Source organism: Bidens hawaiensis, unplaced genomic scaffold, assembly GCF_021521415.1.
Source record: "Bidens hawaiensis isolate Kalapana, Puna unplaced genomic scaffold, B.hawaiensis_p1.1 tig00051596_1, whole genome shotgun sequence".
Taxonomy (NCBI): domain Eukaryota; kingdom Viridiplantae; phylum Streptophyta; class Magnoliopsida; order Asterales; family Asteraceae; genus Bidens; species Bidens hawaiensis.
This window is the reverse complement of record NW_027499268.1, coordinates 47,685-68,123: the sequence shown is the minus strand read 5'-3', so window position 1 is coordinate 68,123 and position 20,439 is coordinate 47,685. Positions and strand designations below refer to the sequence as shown.

At 36.1% G+C, this 20,439-nt stretch overlaps 1 protein-coding gene across 1 annotated transcript; it reads left to right on the top strand.

The window, feature by feature from the left end:
• Positions 1-8,965: 8,965 nt before the first annotated feature.
• Positions 8,966-14,692, top strand: LOC143599187 (E3 ubiquitin ligase PQT3-like). Its single transcript, XM_077077193.1, has 14 exons — positions 8,966-9,739; positions 9,835-9,946; positions 10,032-10,116; positions 10,198-10,364; positions 10,439-10,515; positions 11,173-11,241; positions 11,318-11,474; positions 11,565-11,878; positions 12,408-12,719; positions 12,817-12,858; positions 13,240-13,507; positions 13,578-13,703; positions 13,789-13,855; positions 13,971-14,692. Exons 1-14 carry the CDS (start codon positions 9,574-9,576, stop codon positions 14,544-14,546), a joined length of 2,538 nt encoding a protein of 845 aa, XP_076933308.1. The 5' UTR covers positions 8,966-9,573; the 3' UTR covers positions 14,547-14,692.
• The last annotated feature ends 5,747 nt before the right edge of the window (positions 14,693-20,439 follow it).

Here is a 20,439-nt window from a genome sequence, read left to right as displayed (position 1 = left end):
TTGTGACTTACGCTTGGGTTCTCATCACAAGGAATACTGAGTCTGAATCAGTAGATTCTTCGGTACGTCACATACCCACAAACCCAATTCCACATTGTTGTTATTCGACTCGTTTGACCCACAAATTTTCCCCAATTTTATTTCCGATCATGGAATTAGGGTTTCCGAAATTACCCGTTCAAACCCCAAAATTCAATTCAAATCGGCCAAAGTTTTACCCAATTCGGAACGCATTAAGGATACAGGTGATGTTAATTTGAGTAATTTGAAAGATTGTGAACCGATTGAGGAAAATGAGAGTGAACGTACGTGTTGATGAGTTGAATCTTTTTTTGAAAAGGTTTGAGCTTGAGCATCATGAGATGACTTGTTTCTGCCTAGCGCGTCGTTGTATTGTTATGGGTTTGCGATAGTCGGGTTTGTTGTGACTTATGCTTGGGTTTTCATCACAAGGAATACTGAGTCTGGAATCAGTAGTGAAGTCGTATTCTTCTCGAGCTTGATCTAATAGTGCATTGACAAAGGGTGTTTGAGTATAATGATTTATTTTTAATATTATTTAATTTGTTTTTTAGTATATGTAAAATGACTAAACTACCCTCATGTGCTTTGCACATGACTGGATTTAACGAGAAAATTTAACTGAGTTAGGGTCAAAGGATGTAACGTGATAGAGTTTTTAAATATAAAGGATGTTTTCAGTCATTAAGTGTGCCAAATGACGTCCATTGAAAAACCGTGCAAACATAAGGGACGTCTTTTTACATTTTGTCTAATTATATTAAAAACTTATATATTTTTTTTCTAATTTTCAATTAAATGATATTTTATTATACTTTTGTATCTTTATCACTACATTTTTTCCCTCATTCACTTACAAACACTTTAAAAAAGTATTAAAAAAATTACAGAAGGAGAATAATGTTTCTCTAAATTTACTCATGAAGAGTAATTTTTTTTTCTCATTCACTTACGACTACATAAAATATAAAGAACACGATCACATATTTATAAAATTATATTTATAAAGTTATTGTGAACGCTCAAGTATATCAAGATCTAGACATAATCAAAGCAGGTATAGTTTAAATAATCAATACATTTGACTAGTTTTAGATATGCTTGTTGAATAAGTATGATACTATATATTGAGGTGGGGCATCCTAGATTCGTGATTTGAGATGATTTGAGAAAGATTATATAATTTACTGTTACCTTTCATTTAATCCATTTGTTCTTCACATAAGACTTTTGGGTCAATGATGTGAATGATACACGTTTGTTCCTCGTCTCTTTAAAAATTGTGGTTCATGATTCAGCAATAACTTGAATTTTGTAGTTTGGATACAGTGAACCCAAATTAAAAATAGATTCAATTAAACTGCTAATCACACGATTCTACATCAGATCGAAAACAAATAAGCCAAAGATAAGTTATGAGTTCGCATGAAGAAATCGAAAATCATCTTTCATGGAAAAAAACAAACTAGGTTGTCGTAACGAACACTCACGAACAAATACACTTGATTAAACAAACAATCACACAAACTTTCAATCAAAACTACTTGTCGTCTAAATAAAAGTAATCACCGAGTTCACATGATTTTGAACTCAGACCAACTAGAGTACTGAACAACTTTTCGTCTAAATAAGTATTCACATATCATTCTAAACACAGACCAACTAGTGTAGTCAGACTAATTAGAGTACTAGACTGGCACGCATCATGATCAAAAAAGGAAAAAAAAACTACAATAAAGTTTCAGTTTCAATTTCAATTCATACACACATTTCAAATTTTATACGGTGCGGGCGACCCCATGGAGACCCTTAGGCCTGCGGCCCGCCTTACTGGTCTTAAATAGATAATAGTATTGTTAAATTGTATGAACATATATTTGAGCTTCTGAATTTTGGTTTGGCATTCGTGTCTGCATGTCACTAGCATCAACTAGTTAAAAGTATTTAAAACCATTCAAACCAAAATTTGCATCGCCTAGCTTGCTCGTGCATGAGTTTGAGTAATTCATACATACTAAAGAGTTTACCAAACATTCTAGGTCCTTGCTTATAAATCACTTTAATGTTTGTTCACCCATCTATTCGAGAAAAATTTTAGCTGTTGTATTCTTTCAAAAGTTCATATCAAACTTACTCAAGTATAAATATCTCGTTCACCTTAGCTCTTAAATTTTAGGGATGACAATGTAGTGGCAGACCTAGTATATGGCTAGGGGTAGCCTCCACTACCCCACTTTTCGTCGGTAGTATAAATTTTTATATGTTTTGGTCGGTTTTTGTATTTCGCTACCCCTTTATATAACGTTACCCATGTTTGTTTAAAGTCCAACCAAATTAAAAGCCGAAATCAATTAAAGCCCAACTAAATTTAACCACAAACTAAATAAATCATTTGTTTGTTTTACCCTTATGCTTAAACGCTTGATTTAGGCCGGAAGTCATCATTACAAAACAAAGTTTCATTCAGTCGTGGCTTACAGCCCACACTGCCCTGACCCCCTGCATGTTGCAGCCGAGTAGCCAACGGTCGTTGCTCCTTCAGATTGAAATTGATTATGGATTTACGGTTTAAATTTTGTCCTTTCAAAAATTAGGGAACTTGGAAGATGAAACAACAAAGTTTTATTAGCAATATTTTTAAACAAAAATTACAAGAAAATGATGATGTTGGTCCAAAGACAAGTTAAATAAAAAAAAACTATTGCATGAAATATTTTTAAAAAAATTGGTTGTTGTACGAAAAATGGTAAAAAAAAATATAATATGAACGTTGCCCCTTAAATTATGGTCTAGATCCGCCACTGTGACAATGGGTCGGGTTTAGATATTCCCAAACCCATACCTGATTATTAAACTCAATCCCAAACCCGTACCAACCCCGTCGGCTATTTATCGGGTAATTACTCGTCGGGTTTCGGGGATACCCGTCGGGTTTCGGGGATACTCGTCGGGTTTTAACAAATTACCCGTTGGGTATACCCGACCCAGAGCCCGTCGGTTTTCACAAGTTTTGACAAAATATAACTAATCCATTACAAATCTAAGATTTTTAACACACCAATTATAGACTATGAACACAAATACAAATACCATGAGAAATGTTAGACCATATCTTAACTAAATTATAAGTATACATATCGTATTAGTAATATTTGTGAGATATAGAGTGGTGGGCAATTGTAACTTTTAGGATTATAGAATTGGAATTTTTTTTATCAACTAAGGAAACAAAAGTCAAGTTGTATCCAGGTTTATGTTATATTGTTCAAATTAAATTTCATATCGATTATAACTAATTGAATTATAGTATATCTACAATATTTAGAATATGACTATATATATATAACTTATGTCGGGTACATCGGGTATATAATCGGGTAAGCGGGCCTATGGTATCGGATATATCACAAATCCCAAACCTGTCCCAAACCCATGAAAAATTTTAAAACTAAACCCTAATGGGTCGAGTATTACTCGTCCCACTTATATCGAGTTTCGGGTTTCATTGTCATTCCTATTAGCTCTGTATGAACTAGTTTCATTTTTTATTAAAATAAAAAATAATGTAAAATATAATATACGCTCTTTATTTATATGGGAAAAAACAATAGTACTATATCATGTCCATAAACAAATAAATATAAGAAAATAAAACTTACTTGAACGTAAGATGATTCAACCTATTGTCTTCTTCAAGTGAAATCTTTGAGTTTATACTTGACTGCAGCACTAGAAAAACTAAATCCGTTAGCAACGATTGAAGATTCGTGTTTAACATGGATCCCCTAAAACATATTTTGTATCTCTTCTTTGTAGCAACCCAAAAATTGTAGCAAAGTGAGATTTACTAAATAAAAGTGGGTATTTTATGGTTTGAGCTTGAAATGTATATTTTAAAAATATATAGGTCTTTATGTCATTAATCAAAGTGATTATGCATATAATTAGGGGGTGTTTGGGATTGCTTCTTAAAATTGCTTATAACTTTTTGGAGAGGCAAAATATCCAAAATGCCCCTCCAAAAGCGCTTTTGGAGGGGCAATTTAGACATTTTACGGCCATTATTCTTTATCTTCTCCATCCTAATGCGAGAAACCGTGGAGAGGAAATAGAGAGAGAAAGTGCAAAAATAATCTCATACCGGATCAAGCTTAAAAATTACAAGGAGAGCATTTTAAGACCACCTCGTGACAAGATCAAGGTTATAATCAATCCGAAACCCAAAAGGTTTGTGGTTTATCAAAAGTCCAGGTTTTCATCTAAATACACAATCTTTACGTGTGTTTATGGCTTTAAATCTTATATATAGCCCTTTGAGTGTTAAACACAAGTTTTGGACGTAAAAAATTTGGATTTTGGGATGAAATCAGGATTGTTGGATTTAAAAGTTCTTCATGAGAAAAGAGGGTGTTCTTCATACGAAATCAGCCCATTTATGTGAAACTTTCGCGTAGGCATGAGAAACTAAGCCCTAACGAAAGTTAGGCATGCGAAACTAGGTTAGGTTTTGCCATGCGAAAGTTCCTGCAAAAGTCCTAATGAAAGTTAGGCAACAATTCTGCGAAATTTCATGAGAAAGTTTCTACGAAACTGTCGGATATTTCTGCGAAACTACTCATTTTCATGTGAATCTGTAAGTGAAGCTAGCTAATATTGATGAATTTCCTCGTATTAACTCATGTTAAATTTTAAATCCGTGAAGCGATGATGGTTTGTCTTAGCCAAAACAGACAAATTGTGGTTACGCTGGGTTGTTACATTTTTAGGCAAATGCGTCTGTATCTCGCGGCACAACAACCGAAACAGTAGGTGTATTGCTGGGGATCTCGCACTCAAGAAAGCACTGGGCTTCTTGGTGTTCTTGAATTATGGAAAAGTAAAGAAGATGAACATGAAGATGAAACAAATTTTGAGAGTACTCCTCACTAAGGTTATGAAAACAAATTTTGATGGCGCACTTCGCACGCTCGCATCGCCGCGAGCCGCCTTAGTATTTTTGGACAACGAGAATTAGACTAGAAAAGACAAGCTATCAAAGACAAGGGACTAAAGCGATGGACCGTGATGACTCAGAGACACGTGTCACACTCTGGTGACACATGGCAGCATACCAGGACACGTGGCAGACGTGTCAGGCCACGTGGCGACATGTGTCTGTCGCGATACCGCGATGGGACTCATTTTCAGCTATAAATAGGAGGGGCTACGGCTCATTCCCTCACACCACATCCACTCTCTCTCTAGAATTACTCTCTCTACCTCGGTTTGCGTGCCGAACACCGTTTTGCGTGCCACCGACCCGACAATTATCACATCGTAATCCGTGCCAAAAACCCGGCGTTTCCTCGAAGTGCGTGCCACTCAAGAAACCCGACATTTCGTCTCGAAGTACGTGCACGACCTGGCGACTGGACATTGCCTCGATTTGCGTGCCAAGAAGAGTTGATCAAGAACGCCTCGATAAACGTGCATATAGAGTAGAAGTGTTGCCCGTATAAACTTAGGAATATCTAACTCCGAATACCCGTGCGAGGTAAGGGGTTCTGCCTAAGTTATTATTTTATTATTATAAATGGCTTAGACTATAGTCGAAGGTATAGCCAAACCTTGATTATGATTAAGAATAAAATAACTTTTCTTAAGCGAAAGTTATAGTTAAAATAGTATTTCTTTATTATTAAGAAATATAATGTTCATAAAAAAAAGAATATAAAGTTAATGTTTTCTTCTTAAAGAAGAAACATAGTATGTAATGATAAACAAACAAATGGACTAAAGGTCCAAATGTTTTGAATAAACAAATAATTTTATCAATGTTGAAGTTATACCAAAACGGATTAAAGGTCTGAAGCTAGATCGATGATCTAGTTATTTATACAAAAGGTTATTCTCGTACTCTAGGTCTGAGGCAACAAGTCAAGAAGCAGAAAACAGGAATCAGTATCAGAAACTGATTATAAACAGAAAAGGTGAATACGCCCCAAACCTTTTATAATGAGTCTGAACGTTTGCATAGGATTTACGAATCCTTAAAACTTTGTGTTACAATAATAAGAAACGGACACTCTGATTAAGAGTATACATGTGTCTGGATCCAAATATACATGGTGACTTGGAGTTCCCCGAGGCCATGCATATCATCAACATGCCTCTGAAGGTCTACGGGACTGTTCAGAGAAATGATATTGTGTATATAATTAATGTACATAGTACTTAGGGTAATTTGATCCCAATTTAGTTGGGTGCCTAATGAGTAGTCACAAAGGTATTATTGTTGGTTTCACAAAGGTATTGAAAAAAGATTTTAGAGTCAGCGTTATTCACCAGCTTTGTGCTGACGTATTTTCCCACCCATGTTACAGGGAAACAAGAAAGGTTAGAACAGACAAGCAAGAAGGAATAGAAGATTGGAGTTATAGTCATTAGATGCTATCTGATGGATCAGATATTTTATTTGAAAATATTATAAAAGAGTTATGTTTTATAAAGAAATGTATTTGAAATATCAAACGGGTATTTAAACCCGAGAGTTTAATAAGTTTTCAAAATAATAATATTTTATTAAAGACTTCTGCTAAAATAAACCCGCTATTCTGATGAATTTACAAAATAGGTACCAACTTGTGGTCACACGCCTAGGCCCTAAAGTGGGGTGTGACACTTATAAAAACTTGTTAACTCCAAAAGCAAGCCTCCGGGTTCAAACGGAACATCAACTCGTCTCCTATATTGTAGCTTGTAATTAGTAGTCGCCATAATTTGAAAATTTAACCCACTTGCACAATTCATATTAATTTCCACGTAGATGGCATGAATGCTTGATGCAATATAATTGGACCTTTTATTTAGTGGATTATCATCATAATTTTTTGAGAACTTACCCACAACTTCACATGTATCTTCGATTTGTATTTTAGAGTGCATATGCAATTTTATCGTATAAAAATTCTAAACCTCCATGAATGTCGGCATTTTGATGGGAACTTCTAAACCCAAGTCACCACTTCCAGCCTCCAATTCAGCATCACCTCCGGTATCCACGGGAACACCACCCTTGACGATATCAATATTTACCGGAAAACAAAGCAAAATATCGTCATTCATCTTTCCAAGGTCACCACTAACCACTGAAACACAATCTGTGGCAGTCGTAGGAACTATAGCACCACCATCTACCCCCATATCATCACCCAGAGCCACCGTATGTTCTTCCTCATCCCGGTAGATATCAAACACGGGTGGCGAATCATAACAAAAATCGCCACCGGAAGTATTCACCTTTTCATCCTCGTAATTATCAAAACAAGGAGGTGAACGATAGATAAAATCGCCATGGGTAGGATGTTCCTCATCCCCGGTTAACTCGTCCCCGACGGGTTCTTCTAGTTCTGTTTCCTTCCATGTCGATGATGCCTTAAGATCTTGGATCCGTTGCTTGAGTCGTAGAATCTCGTGTCGTAACTCGAGGTCACATACTCGTTGTCGGAGTCTTTTGATCTTAAGATCCCGCGGGTCGGGATAGATTCCACAGCTGCCTCTGTCGGCGACTCTGCTAGTAGAATACCGATCTCTACCGTGGGCACGTGAATCGAACATACTTCTCTCGTTGCCTCTGGCGGCGAATCTACAATCGAGCAAGCATCTCTCTCCACGCAAAGCCATTTGAACAACCAAAGCTCTGATACCAAATGATACCAATTCCATGGCTTTACTCAAATGGCTCAAGAATAATTGATCATAATCAAAATAACCCGAAACGAAATATTCGGTGACAAGCTTCACGCTTACAATTAACTTTTATTAAACATAACAACTGCTTAAACAAGATACCTAATATCCATATTTATACTAAAACAATAAAAAAGATAATCCTAGAATTTGAAATTTGAACAAATAGAAAACGATAAATAAATTTATATTTTAAATAGATGCTCCCGCATCAATATATCTCACATATAAAAATATAAGTATATGTGTCCAAATTTGATACAAATCATATTTTCAACTGAAAACTGAATTGATTTGAATAAACCAACTAAATCAGTTATTATTCGGTTTATTCGATTGAATTCGACTTGATTATCCGAATAAACAAGATTTATAAAATTACTAGAACTGATCCTAAATCGAATTCACAATTCGATTTGGTTTGTCTCCTGTTATGGATACGGTTTGGTTTTAATTTTCTTTTACACCCCTAATGAAAAGTTGTTAGCCACATATCCCCTTAAACAAAATTAGATCAACCCCACAAACAAAATTTGTAAATTTGTTTGACATTTAACCAAATAGGCACAAATACTCTGGACATTAGTTTGCATGACACATTTGAAGAACAAGTACCCAAAGACGTTGCCTTGTACTTCATCGTACTATGTCAACACAATATAACTAAAATACATGTACAATTTTGTTGCAAGTCCTTTTCACTAGAGTACAATTATTGGGGAATAAGTTTTTTGGAGAACAAGAAAATAGCAAACAAAGAGGATACGCTTTCAGTTTTTCATATATTAATTTACGTTTTTACCCTTGATTTTTAATATAACTATATTATACGACCTCTAAACTTTAATAGCTTTCTTATCTAAGCAATTTACGTTACCGATTTCCTTCCGGTTCAAATCTATCCCCTGTTTTCTTTTCTCCTTTTCAATTTCTTCTTGTATATCTTTTTTAAAAAAAATTCCAGGATTATTTTTCTCGACCTTTTTTTATTCATCCTGACTGAACTCTCGCGTTCACGTTTCCCGACTGCAACACAATAGTTCACCACCGGTTATTAATATTTACAATCTTATGTATATATATTTCTTGTCGACTTAAACTAACTGACGTACATCCCGAGTTTAGAAACTACCATTCTCAAATAATAAAGGGGGTTAAAGTGTAAAATAATATCATTATAAAACCAGTTAAAGCACCTGCCGTGTCTATTATATTATCCCCAAAGAGGGCAACGTTCACATAATAACATAATAGTCATTACGTCGTTCTATCGATTTTGCCCTAATTTTCTCCAATCGATGAACTCATCAAACAAGTTTAGCTTTAGCTGCTGATAACCGCGATTCGTTAAGTATTTGAACGATTTCTCGAAGAAACCCCAATATTCAGAAGCAGATCTGATTAATCGGAAGCCAATTCGTCAAGAATCAAGCGCCTGAAGACGTCGGCTGCAACTGGAATCGATTCCGTCAAGTTTCATCCATAAAGTTTGTTAATTGAAGACTTTAGCTCGTTAAATCCTTCAATTTCATCGCTATTGAACCGAAGAATCAAACGGATTTCGTTCGAGATTATTAAAGGATTCGGAGTGCGAAGAAGAAGATTAGGGTTTGATCTTTTGAGTGGAAAAACGAAAAAATTAGGGTTTTTGAGCGTTTAATTTTTGTACTGTTATTAATATTATATTTGTTCAATTTAGGCGTTTGATATTTTTCGATTATATTATAACGCCTTTATTGATTACTAGTATTATAAATCTTGCTGTTCTTGTTCTTTGTTTGTTTTGAGAGAAAAGAAAGAAAAAGAATTTTATATTAAATCATTATGGCAGTATATTACAAGTTTAAAAGTGCTAAAGATTACGACTCGATTTCCATCGATGGCCATTTTATAACAGTTGCCTCTTTGAAAGAAAAAATATATGAATCCAAGCAGTTGGGTAGGGGCACTGATTATGATCTTGTTGTCACCAATGCCCAAACTAATGAAGGTTCGTATTAAGTTATTAAATCTAAATGATTTCGTAATGAACGATATTAGGGTTAAGAAAACTTGTTTATTGTGTGTATATATTTATAATTTCAGAGTATCTTGACGAGGACATGTTGATTCCCAAAAACACTTCGGTTTTAATACGCCGGATTCCCGGACAGCCTCGTAAGCCCATAGTTGCAGCACCTGTTACTGAACAAACCGAGTACTTTTTAATAACCCTTTTTAATAATTTTTAATATTTAGTTAATGTTTGGTTATTTAGTTATTGTTTATGATTTGCGCTGCAGACCGAAAGGGGTTGATGAGCTGGCCAGTGCTCAGCAGGCAAAGAGTAACTTTTCGGGAGCCGGTGTTTCTGTTACTAACAACTATGTAAGAATGGTCTAGCGATAATATTATTAGGAAAAGTTAATCATGTTTTAGGATTTTAACAGCTTATTTGGGATTTTGTAGTTTGAGGGTTCAGAATATGATGAATTTGGAAGTGATTTGTATGAAATTCCTGAAGTTGTCCCGGTTATGTCTAATAATCAAGTTAATGAAGCTCCGGCTCCTAGTAAAGCTGATGAGGACAGCAAAATACAAGCCTTAATTGATACACCAGCCTTGGATTGGCAGCAGTGAGTTTTAGCTTCCTTCTTTGTGATAATTTGATTTCATGATACGGGACTGATGTTGACTTGTTGACTTTTAGGCAAAATTTTGATGGCTTTGGTGGTGGTAGGGGCTTTGGGTGTGGAATGAATGGTAGAATGGGTGCACGCGGTTTTGGTAATTTTTATTCTAGGTTTCATGTTTTCTTGGATGTAGCAGATATAATCATATAATAAACTATGTGTCATGTATTTCTTCATTATTAGGCAGATGGTTTGTTTTATATCATTGTAAAAACATAACTGTATGAAAAGATAAAGTGATTCTATTGTTCTAAGTTTAAAGCAAATCATCATTCTTGTTTGTATGATATTCATTAAGCCTAGCAAATTTGACTGGTTGGACATGTTCGAGTCAAGGGTCAAAACGTATGTGGTCCGAACGGGTTCGGGTCAATATGGGTTTTAAGCACAATGAGTTTGGGTCAGAACAGGTCGTTTTAAAAAAAACATTAATTTGGTCCGGGTCAAACAATGGTCATGGGTGGTGCTAAGTGCTAACCTTGTTTAGACCATTTTATGTTAACATGATTTATAATGATTACCTGATTTGAACCATTGGCTTATTTAAGTAGAACCAGATTGACCTGTTGACTGATTTGAGATGATTTAAAAGAGACCATATACAATTTTATTTTTTCAAATTAACCCATTTTTTTAAAAAATAGGTCATGATTACCACCTGTAATATTTAATTATTTACTAATATTTACGTTTATACAACAATTATGGTTTTGTAAACTGAATTACACCTTTTTTTTTTTTAATTTGTTAGGTCGGGGAGGCGGTTTTGAGAGAAAAACACCACCTCCAGGCTATGTATGCCACAGATGCAAAATGCCAGGTAGATTCATCAATCTTGTCACGCCATTTTACTTTCAATTCCAATATCAGAAGCTTTATAATTACCCTTTTTCCAGGTCATTTCATTCAACATTGCCCTACAAATGGTGACCCTAATTTTGACATCAAGAGAGTCAAACCGCCAACTGGCATTCCAAAATCTATGTTAATGGCTACCCCTGATGGTTCATACGCATTACCGAGTGGTGCGGTTGCGGTCTTGAAGCCAAACGAGTATGCATTCGGTTTCCCTCATGCTTTGTAAATCTTATGTAATTTATTATAAAATATTTATAATAATTAAAATATATGTTATAATTATAGGGCGGCTTTTGAGAAGGAGATTGAAGGTATGCCATCTACGCGTACGATTGGTGATCTGCCACCCGAACTTCACTGCCCGTTATGTAAACGAGTGATGAAAGATGCGGTTTTAACAAGCAAATGCTGTTTCAAGAGTTTTTGTGATAAATGTATACGCGATCATATTATCGACAAATCAGCGTGTGTTTGTGGTGCGACTAATGTGCTAGCGGATGATCTTTTGCCTAATAAAACATTGCGCGATACCATTAACCGGATTTTGGAGTCAAATAACAGCAGTGGTGAAAATGGTGGCAGTGCTTATCATGCTCAAGGTGTGTACTATTAGGCTTGTAAGCAAACCGAACCGAACGTAGCATGTTTGTGTTTGTTCGTTTATCTTTAATCAAGTGTACAATTAACGAACGTGGTTGTCTTGTTTTTGTATGTTCGTTAAGAAAATTAACATGCTCGTTTATGTTTTTTTGTCAACAGTATAAACGAACGGTATTGAACAAAGTTGAACGCACATAACTGAGCTAAAGCCTGTTAAAAGTAACGTGAAGAACAATATATTGAGCCTAAAAAGATGATAAAACTAGACTAAGTTGTAATCTGTCCAAACAATTCTAAATGAATATAAACGAACGAACTTAGACAAACGTAAACTAAAGAACATGAATGAGTGTAAAGGAACGAGCATATATGAATTTAAGTGAACAAACATTCTTGAACGAGACATGTGTTCATGTTTGTTTGTTTAACTAAATGAACAGTTTTTTTGTTCGTGCTCATCTGTTTGCATGCCTAATTTCGTTTAATAACCATATTTCTTATCTTTATCCACTTATTTTAATTTTTTAGATATGGAGTCTGCTAAATGTGCACCGGCACCACAGCCTAAAATTCCTTCCCCTGCTCCATCCGCAACCTCCAAAGGGGAGCAACCGCCACCACAGGACGAGGGTGACACAAAGGTGCAACCGGGGCCCACAGAGCATGATGCGACACCTGTCATTCAGCAGACTGCATCCGGGAAAGGAAATGACAATAAAGCCCCTGATGTGTCTGAAGCTACGTATGAGTCGAAGAGTATAATGGAACCGGTAGCTTCACAGGGAAGTGGTCGGCCGGTTGATGATGAAGTGCAGCAGAAGCAAGCTCCAACCGAAGCCGGTAAAATATCCAAGATTTAAAAAAAAGAATTAAGTATTTATATTTTGTAAATTTTTAGTTATTGATAATAATATTGTGCTTACATTTTTCTTTTCAGTGAAGAAGAAGAAAAAGGAGAAAGTCAACACGCCTATGAGTGGTAAAGAGTTCTTATAAATGTTTTATAGGCCTGTAAACGGACCGAACGAACATGAACGAGGCATGTTCATCTTCGGTCGTTTAACTTAACTGAAAAACGATCAAACAAAAACAATTAAACGAGCATTTCTTGTGCGTGTTTGTTTGCTAAGAAATTGAATGTGTCTGTGTTCATTGTTTGTTCATTAACAATATAAATAAACTACTCACGAACGGTTCATGTTTATTCGTTTAACTAAATGAACAAACATTGTTGTTTGTCTTCACTCGTTTACTAAATAAAGAACCAAACGAACTTCTTATCAAATTGGTCACTACTAGTTCGCTGAACGTTCATTTTGTTTACAGGCCTAATATTATTATTTATTTTTAATTTTTGCAGCAGCGGAGATGCAATGGAGGGCATCACAGGAGTATGGCCCCGAGAGCTATATGATGCCTCCGGGTCCCAATCCTTACAATCCGTATTGGAACGGGATGCAACCCGGAATGGATCCATTTATGGGGCCGTACGGTGGTGGCATGCCATATATGGGTGGTTACGGGCTTGGGCCTGGGCTAATGGACATGCCTTTTGGAGGCATGTTCCCCCAAGACCCATTTGGTGTACCAGTGGGGCCCATGATGCCTCCTTTCATCCCACCTCAAAGGTATCGTTGATTAGTTTCTGGTTTTCATTCTGCCTTTAGTAATCATTAATTTTTATAAAATATTATATAGGGATCTTGCTGAGTTGGGAAAGGGCATGAATCATGGTGGACCTGTTATGAGCCGAGATGAGTTTGAAGCACGGAGAGCTGAGTTAAAGAGGAAGCGGGATTTTGAAAAACGTGGTGGAACCGGAAGGCTAGTTTTAACTTTTGAATCATATTATTTTTTGACATAATTTATTTGAACATTTTAGCTTATAAATTAGTTTAATTTGTTACAGCAGCAGAGAATTACCAAAGCAGCGTGATTTCAGCCAAGAAGACGGTCCCCCAATGAAGTCAAAAACTGTATGTAATTACTTTTAAGATTTGCCATTCAAAAGTATATATATATCTATGTTTATTAGATTTATCTTACTATTTGTTCATTTACACTCCACTAAAACTGATGGTTTGATTACAGAGACCAGTTCTGCCGCCAAGCAGTGATGGTCACCGTCACAGAACCGAGAGGCCGTCACCGGACCTCCGTCGTTCCCGAGATGACGACATGCCCACAAAGAGGAAATCTTCTAGTGACCGTTATGATTATGATGACTATGACGACTCGCACCTCCACCGTTCACAGCAGCACAAGAGTCATCAACGCCATTCGGAATCATCATCCACTAGAAAGCAAGCCCAAGCTCCGCCAGTCTCAGAATCCAAACCAGTTGAGGTAACTGCAACTGCAGCCAGTGATCGGAAACATAAGCCGAGCGTGTTCTCTCGCATCAGTTTCCCGGAGGAAGAAGCAGCAGCAGCCGCAGCGGCTTTTAAGAAACGAAAACTTACATCAAGCTCGTCGGAAGCGGTGGCAGTTGGTGGATCTGCAGCAGTGGTCAAGAAGAGCAGTGCTAGTGCTGCAGCAGCTGCAGCCGACTTAGATTATGAGTCTAGTGACGATGACAGGCATTTCAAGAGGAGACCGTCAAGATACGAGTCATCTCCGGTGAAGGAGCGGGGCCGTGACCGAGAGCACTACAGCAAGCATAGATAGCTGAAATGAAGCAATCATGCAATATGATCTCTCTTTTTCCTGTTTGAGAATCCGAATACCTTGCGTTTTTTTTGTGGTTTTTTATGTATGAGCGTAATTTTAACCTTTGATTTGATTGAGATAAATAAAATATTTGAGTTTTGCAATTTGTGTTTGTTTTTTTTTTTTTTTTTTTTGTACTAACTATAACTGATTTTTAATTTATGTACTAATAAGATCAAATCATTCCACTGCCTTCTTTCTTTCCACGTTAACATGCAAAAAACACGCGTAGGCTGTGGTTTTAATCATGTCATTCCAAAAACACACCTATGTAGCATTAAATGTGTAGGCTGTGGTTTTAATCATGTCATTCGTGTCGAAAAACAAGTTAACAATATGTTATAAATTGTTAGCAAGAAAGCCTTCCATTGCAGCAATACCAACGGAGTTTCTTGGCATCATTACACATTCACTTTTAGTAGAAGAAAACAATACAGATTGTTAAATCAAACAACAATGATTAGAATATTTGTAAATATAATTAAATAACCACCCTTAATAAGAGCATAACATAGTCAAAATATATCTCCATTACATAAAGGAACATAATCCAAAATAAAAACATAACAAAAGACAACTAAGTTTTCAGTCAAGAAACCCAACATACAACTCAGTAGGTTTACCCAAACCTAGTTGGGTTCTCACATGCTCCATAAAGCGGGCAAAGAAGTCGTCGTCACAGACAAACAAACTGCAATACGTAACATCCGATGCACGCATTGTACGTTTGTAATAAGCATCAAACTCCTCTCACCATCACCTAAGTCCACATCATCCATTGCAGGCTCCGACAAATTATCCATCAACTCCAAATATGAGAAACCCTGAGGCAACTTCAAAACATGTTGCCGGAGGGTGTTTCCGTTGTCAGGCGTGTACTCCCATTCGCCGAACTTCCATGACCCTCCGGTATGAAGCACTATTTCTACAGACTTGTTTTCAGATGATTCCATTATCCTAAACAAATATAAAATGTAAATAAAACATCCTAATAAATATATTATCATCAAAAGAAATAAATAACAAAGAGCAACTAAAGTCTCATGATAGATCAAGTATTAATTATATAGAGACTTTAATTTTCTAACGAATCAAAACTACTACAAATTCATGGCATGATTTACTTAATTGATAGTCCAACTAATTACTATTTTTCTAAAAGCAGAAAATCAAAGTATGTGGAATCAAAACCCTAAAATTAAAACATATGTTGTTAGAAACAAAGGAATTGAAATTAATTTTGGAATAAAAAACTCTAACATACTAACCTTGGAAATCGAAATAAAAATCCAAATGGAGCACTAGCTGCATTTACTTATTTATATATGGGGTAAAATTTGAGTTACCTACACATGGTCCCTACTGTTAATAGATTTGGAGTTACAAGTTTGAAAACCTACGCATATAGACCGTCTAAGGTTGGCTGTCATAACATGTCGGACACGACACGATGATCTGTTGTACTAAACACGAACACGGCACGATAACTAAGCGTGTAATTTTTTCCAAACACGAATACGAACCTGTTTAGTAACATGTTAACATGTTAAAATCTGTTAAGTGGCATGTTTAAACATACAATGAATAATACATGTGTAATGAAACATGAATTTTAAAAACAAGCATAAAAGTCTTAATTAACATAATCCATAACATATTTGAAACAAAAAAACTACAATCCATAACATATATGAAACCAAAAACCACAAATCGATAACATACTTGAAACAAAAAAATCATATAAGTAAATCATAACATCCCTAAAAAATATAATAGCGGGTTCCCGTGGGCATTAGTGAAATGTCATATATAAGTATTACTTTAGGTTTATGACTTTAGGAGTACATATTTATTTATTTTTTTAAATTAAAAATTTACACAGGTTACTATCAGGTTAACATGTCTTTTAACCTGTTAGAACATGAATTTTAACATGTCTTAGACACGAAACTTGTTAAGCTCAAACCCAAACCTGTTAAAACTCATGTCGTTTCATGTCGTGTCGTGTCGTGTCGTGTCATGTTAACAGGTCTGTGTCATAAATTGACAACCCTAGTCTAAGGTTTAAAAGTAATATGTTTGGGTACGTGATTTCGATTTTCTAACAAATTCAGGGTCTAAGGCTAACTTCCGTTGGTTTGTCTCCTAGTTGATCGTCATTGCCATCATGGAACCGTCGCTAGGTTAAACCCTTTTTTTCATGTGATTCCCTCTCGTAGACAAAGCCCCACTGCCACCGCCCAACCCTCTTGAACATTGGTCCTCCAGCCACTAAATTGGGTGACTGATAATTAGCTTAATGGCCAACCCCTTCGCAATTTAAATTCCCTAGCCGTTGGAAATACAAAACTGAAAATATTAACGGTTTGACTCATAGTTTGATCTAACAAATGAACACCCATATATTGCTTTTAAAGGCTATATATTTAAATTTTCATAACTATTACAATTACAATTATATTAAATTGCAACTTGAAATATTTTGACCTTTTTTTACAAAGTTTAGAGTTATGGTTTTAGTAGGTTTGCTTAGATTCTCTCTTTTAATTCAAAAGATTTATTTTGTTGTTTAGATTCTCTCTCTCTCTCTCTCTCTCTCTCTCTCTCTCTCTCTCTCTCTCTCTTTTTCAACAACCAAGTAACGTCAGGTACTTCGTATGGATCCCCATTAGGTAGCCCGGGCCGGCCACGAGTCCGGACGGACGGAACCCCTAGCGGTCCACCTTAGACTCTCTCTCTCATTTTTTGGAACGACCAACTAAGTAACGCCGGATGTTCTGTACGCAGCCCCCATTGGCTAAGGTAGCCGGAGCCGGCCACAAGTCTAGACGGACGGAGCGCCTAGTGGTCCACCTTAGATCCTCTCTTTTAATCCAGAAGATTTATTTTGTCTTTTTAGACACTCTCGTTTTTTTAGAACGACCAATAAGTAACGACGGGTACTCTGTACGCGGCCCCCATTGGCTAAAGGTAGCCCGAGCCGGCCACGGGTCCGTACGGACGGAGCCCCTAGCGGTCCACATTAGATTCTCTCTTTTAATCCAAAAGATTTATTTTGTCTTTTAGATTGTCTCTTTTTTTTGGTCGAACGACCAACTAAGTAACGTCGGGTACTCTATACGCGGCCTCCATTGGCTAAACGTAGCCCGAGCTGGCAACGAGTCCAGACGGACGGAGCCCCTAGCGGTCTAACTATTGAGGGATTCTCCTGATAAAACCCGACTCTCACGCCCGCCAAACGACACCACAAAAGAGGAGCCGGTAAAACCGGGTGAGATCAGGACTCGAACCCTGACAAGCCAGGATCATCCCTCATATCTCCTATATAAATTGATGATAGTGAGGTTTGAACCCTCACTATTAAAGTGACTTCTCTTCCATTAAACCACATCTAATTTATTTAAATTTTTTCTTTTAAAGACATTTTGACCACTTAGTAAGAAATACAACCATTAATTCAAAATATAAATAAAAATAGTATATATAAACTGAAAGCAAAAACCACTCCCCATTTTTATATATATTTTTATTTTTATTTATTTTAACACAAGTATTAACATAATTACTAATCTGATAAGTCGAAAAATAAACATTCTGAACAAGCCTGTATGTTCAAAACCAATTTATTCGTGTTTCCCCGAATTTGTTTTAACCTTTAAAACCACTAGTCCCCTTGGAGTCATGTGAACGAGCGAGCTGCAAAGAGGAAACAACCTGACAAAACCTAAGTCTTCCAAATGCGACATTTTGGACTTATGAAATGTGCAATTTATTTTAGCATACTCATATTAAAATGAATAAAAAAAAGCGAGGGAATGGTTTTCGTGTTTCATTTATATATATTATTTTTTAATAGTATTTAAAATTTTATATCTAGTACCAAAAGACTTGTTTAACAAGATTATTTAATGGAGTTAGTGAGTTGGACTAAAAGCGATATGAAAATGAAACTATTGGACAAAAAGGTAAAAGAAAAAAAAGTCATTAGGACTAAAACCATACTTAACTTAAAAGTATAATTTGCAAGAGACATTAACACGGACGTTTAGTTGATGTATGTTCTAAAACATATCATTCAACTGTAATTACGTCCTCTTTCTTTCCACGTTAACACCAAAACGAAAATAAAGAAAGGGCAAAAAAGGGATGTTGAGGCCTGATTTATGTTATGAGATGTCTATGTATCACATAAATATGACGTATGCTTGGTTTTAAAAAGCTCGAGGTGAACAAAAGCGACTTGGTCTTAAACCAAAGCGCGAAGCACAAAATTTTTTGTAGACGCAAGGTTTTTATATAATTATTTGGGATATTGGTTTTTAATACTCTCAACTTTCAACCGTTGATAGATAACACTCCCAACTTTCACTTTGTCTCACACCACTCCCAACTTTCACTCTATTTGTTTATGGCACTCCCGAACTTAACGAACCCTAACTCCGTTAGCATGGGCGGATTTACGTATGACGGTGCGGGTTCACGGGAACCCACTGAGTTTCGGATTTTATATGAAACACCTATATAAAATGTGAGAGTGAACCCATATATATTTTGTGAGTGAACCCATTTACAAACTTGATCCATGGTCTAGTGGTAAACATCCCATGTTTTCATCTTGAAAGCCTAGGTTCGAATCCCCTTAGAAGCTTTTGTTCATTTTATTTCTTTAAATTGTTAATTAATTAATTAGGCTTATTTGCAAGCCTCAACAGAACAAAACATAGTCACATACACAGCCACATCATTTAAACTCCATCAACCCCTGTAAGCAGTCACCATTGTAATTTTCTTTTCTTTTTTTAATTGTTGTTTTGACTTTTAAACAACGAATGAATGACTTTGTAGGAATTTGTTAATTGAATTAGTGATGTTTGTTTTGCTCAACAAGTCACCAAATTTAAGCAAACTTGTTCTTGTGGCTTTTACAACCAAACATCATGAAAATTTTAATTTTTCTAATGTACCAAATTTAATAAATGTTGTTGGTGCATATTGTAAATGAATAGATTTGATAGAGAAAGAGTGGAACATATTTGCTAACTAATAGATTTGACCATTGTATTTGAATTTTGTATTATGTGTTTTTTTTAATTATGACTTTTGTTTTGTGTTATTGCATAATATTTTTATTGTGTGATAATCCTTAACGAGCCCAAACTATTGAAACGACCCGAACCGTCGAACCGACACCCAAACTGCCGAACCGACCCGAATAGTGAACCCACTGAAAAAATTTTCTGGATCCGCCACTGTCCGTTAGTCTTTTCTACTGATGTGGCATTATTGTCGCTGAGATGGCATTGTTATGGCTGACATGACTCTTTCTAATAAAATTATGATAAAAACTAATAATAATAATAATAATATCTCACCCCTGTTTGTCTTCTTCATCTTCACCCCACCCAACCTCCACCCTCAATACACACAGCCATCACTAACAAGCTACCACCCTGTGTGTCGATAAATTGGGTCAATATCCACCCGTCTCATCCATTCCGTATCCTTCAACCCGTATACAAAAATTCCAAACCCTAATTTCATCATCTCATTCAAAGTTATGGTGGGTGTTGCTTTAGACTTGTCGCTAGATGACCTAATCAAGAACAACAAGAAGTCTGACGGCGGTGGCCGCGGCCGTGGCCAGGGTCGAGCGTCTGGACCTGGACCTGGACCTGGACCTGGACCTGGACCAGCACCTTCACATCGCTTCAATAACTGTGGTGCTTACAGATCTACTCCTTATGGCGGGCCTAAGGTTCAATAGTTTAGATCAGATTGATTTGATTTGATGTTTGTTTAGCTCCAATTGTTGGCTTGTAGTTGTTGGTGTTGGTGGTGATAATATAATAAA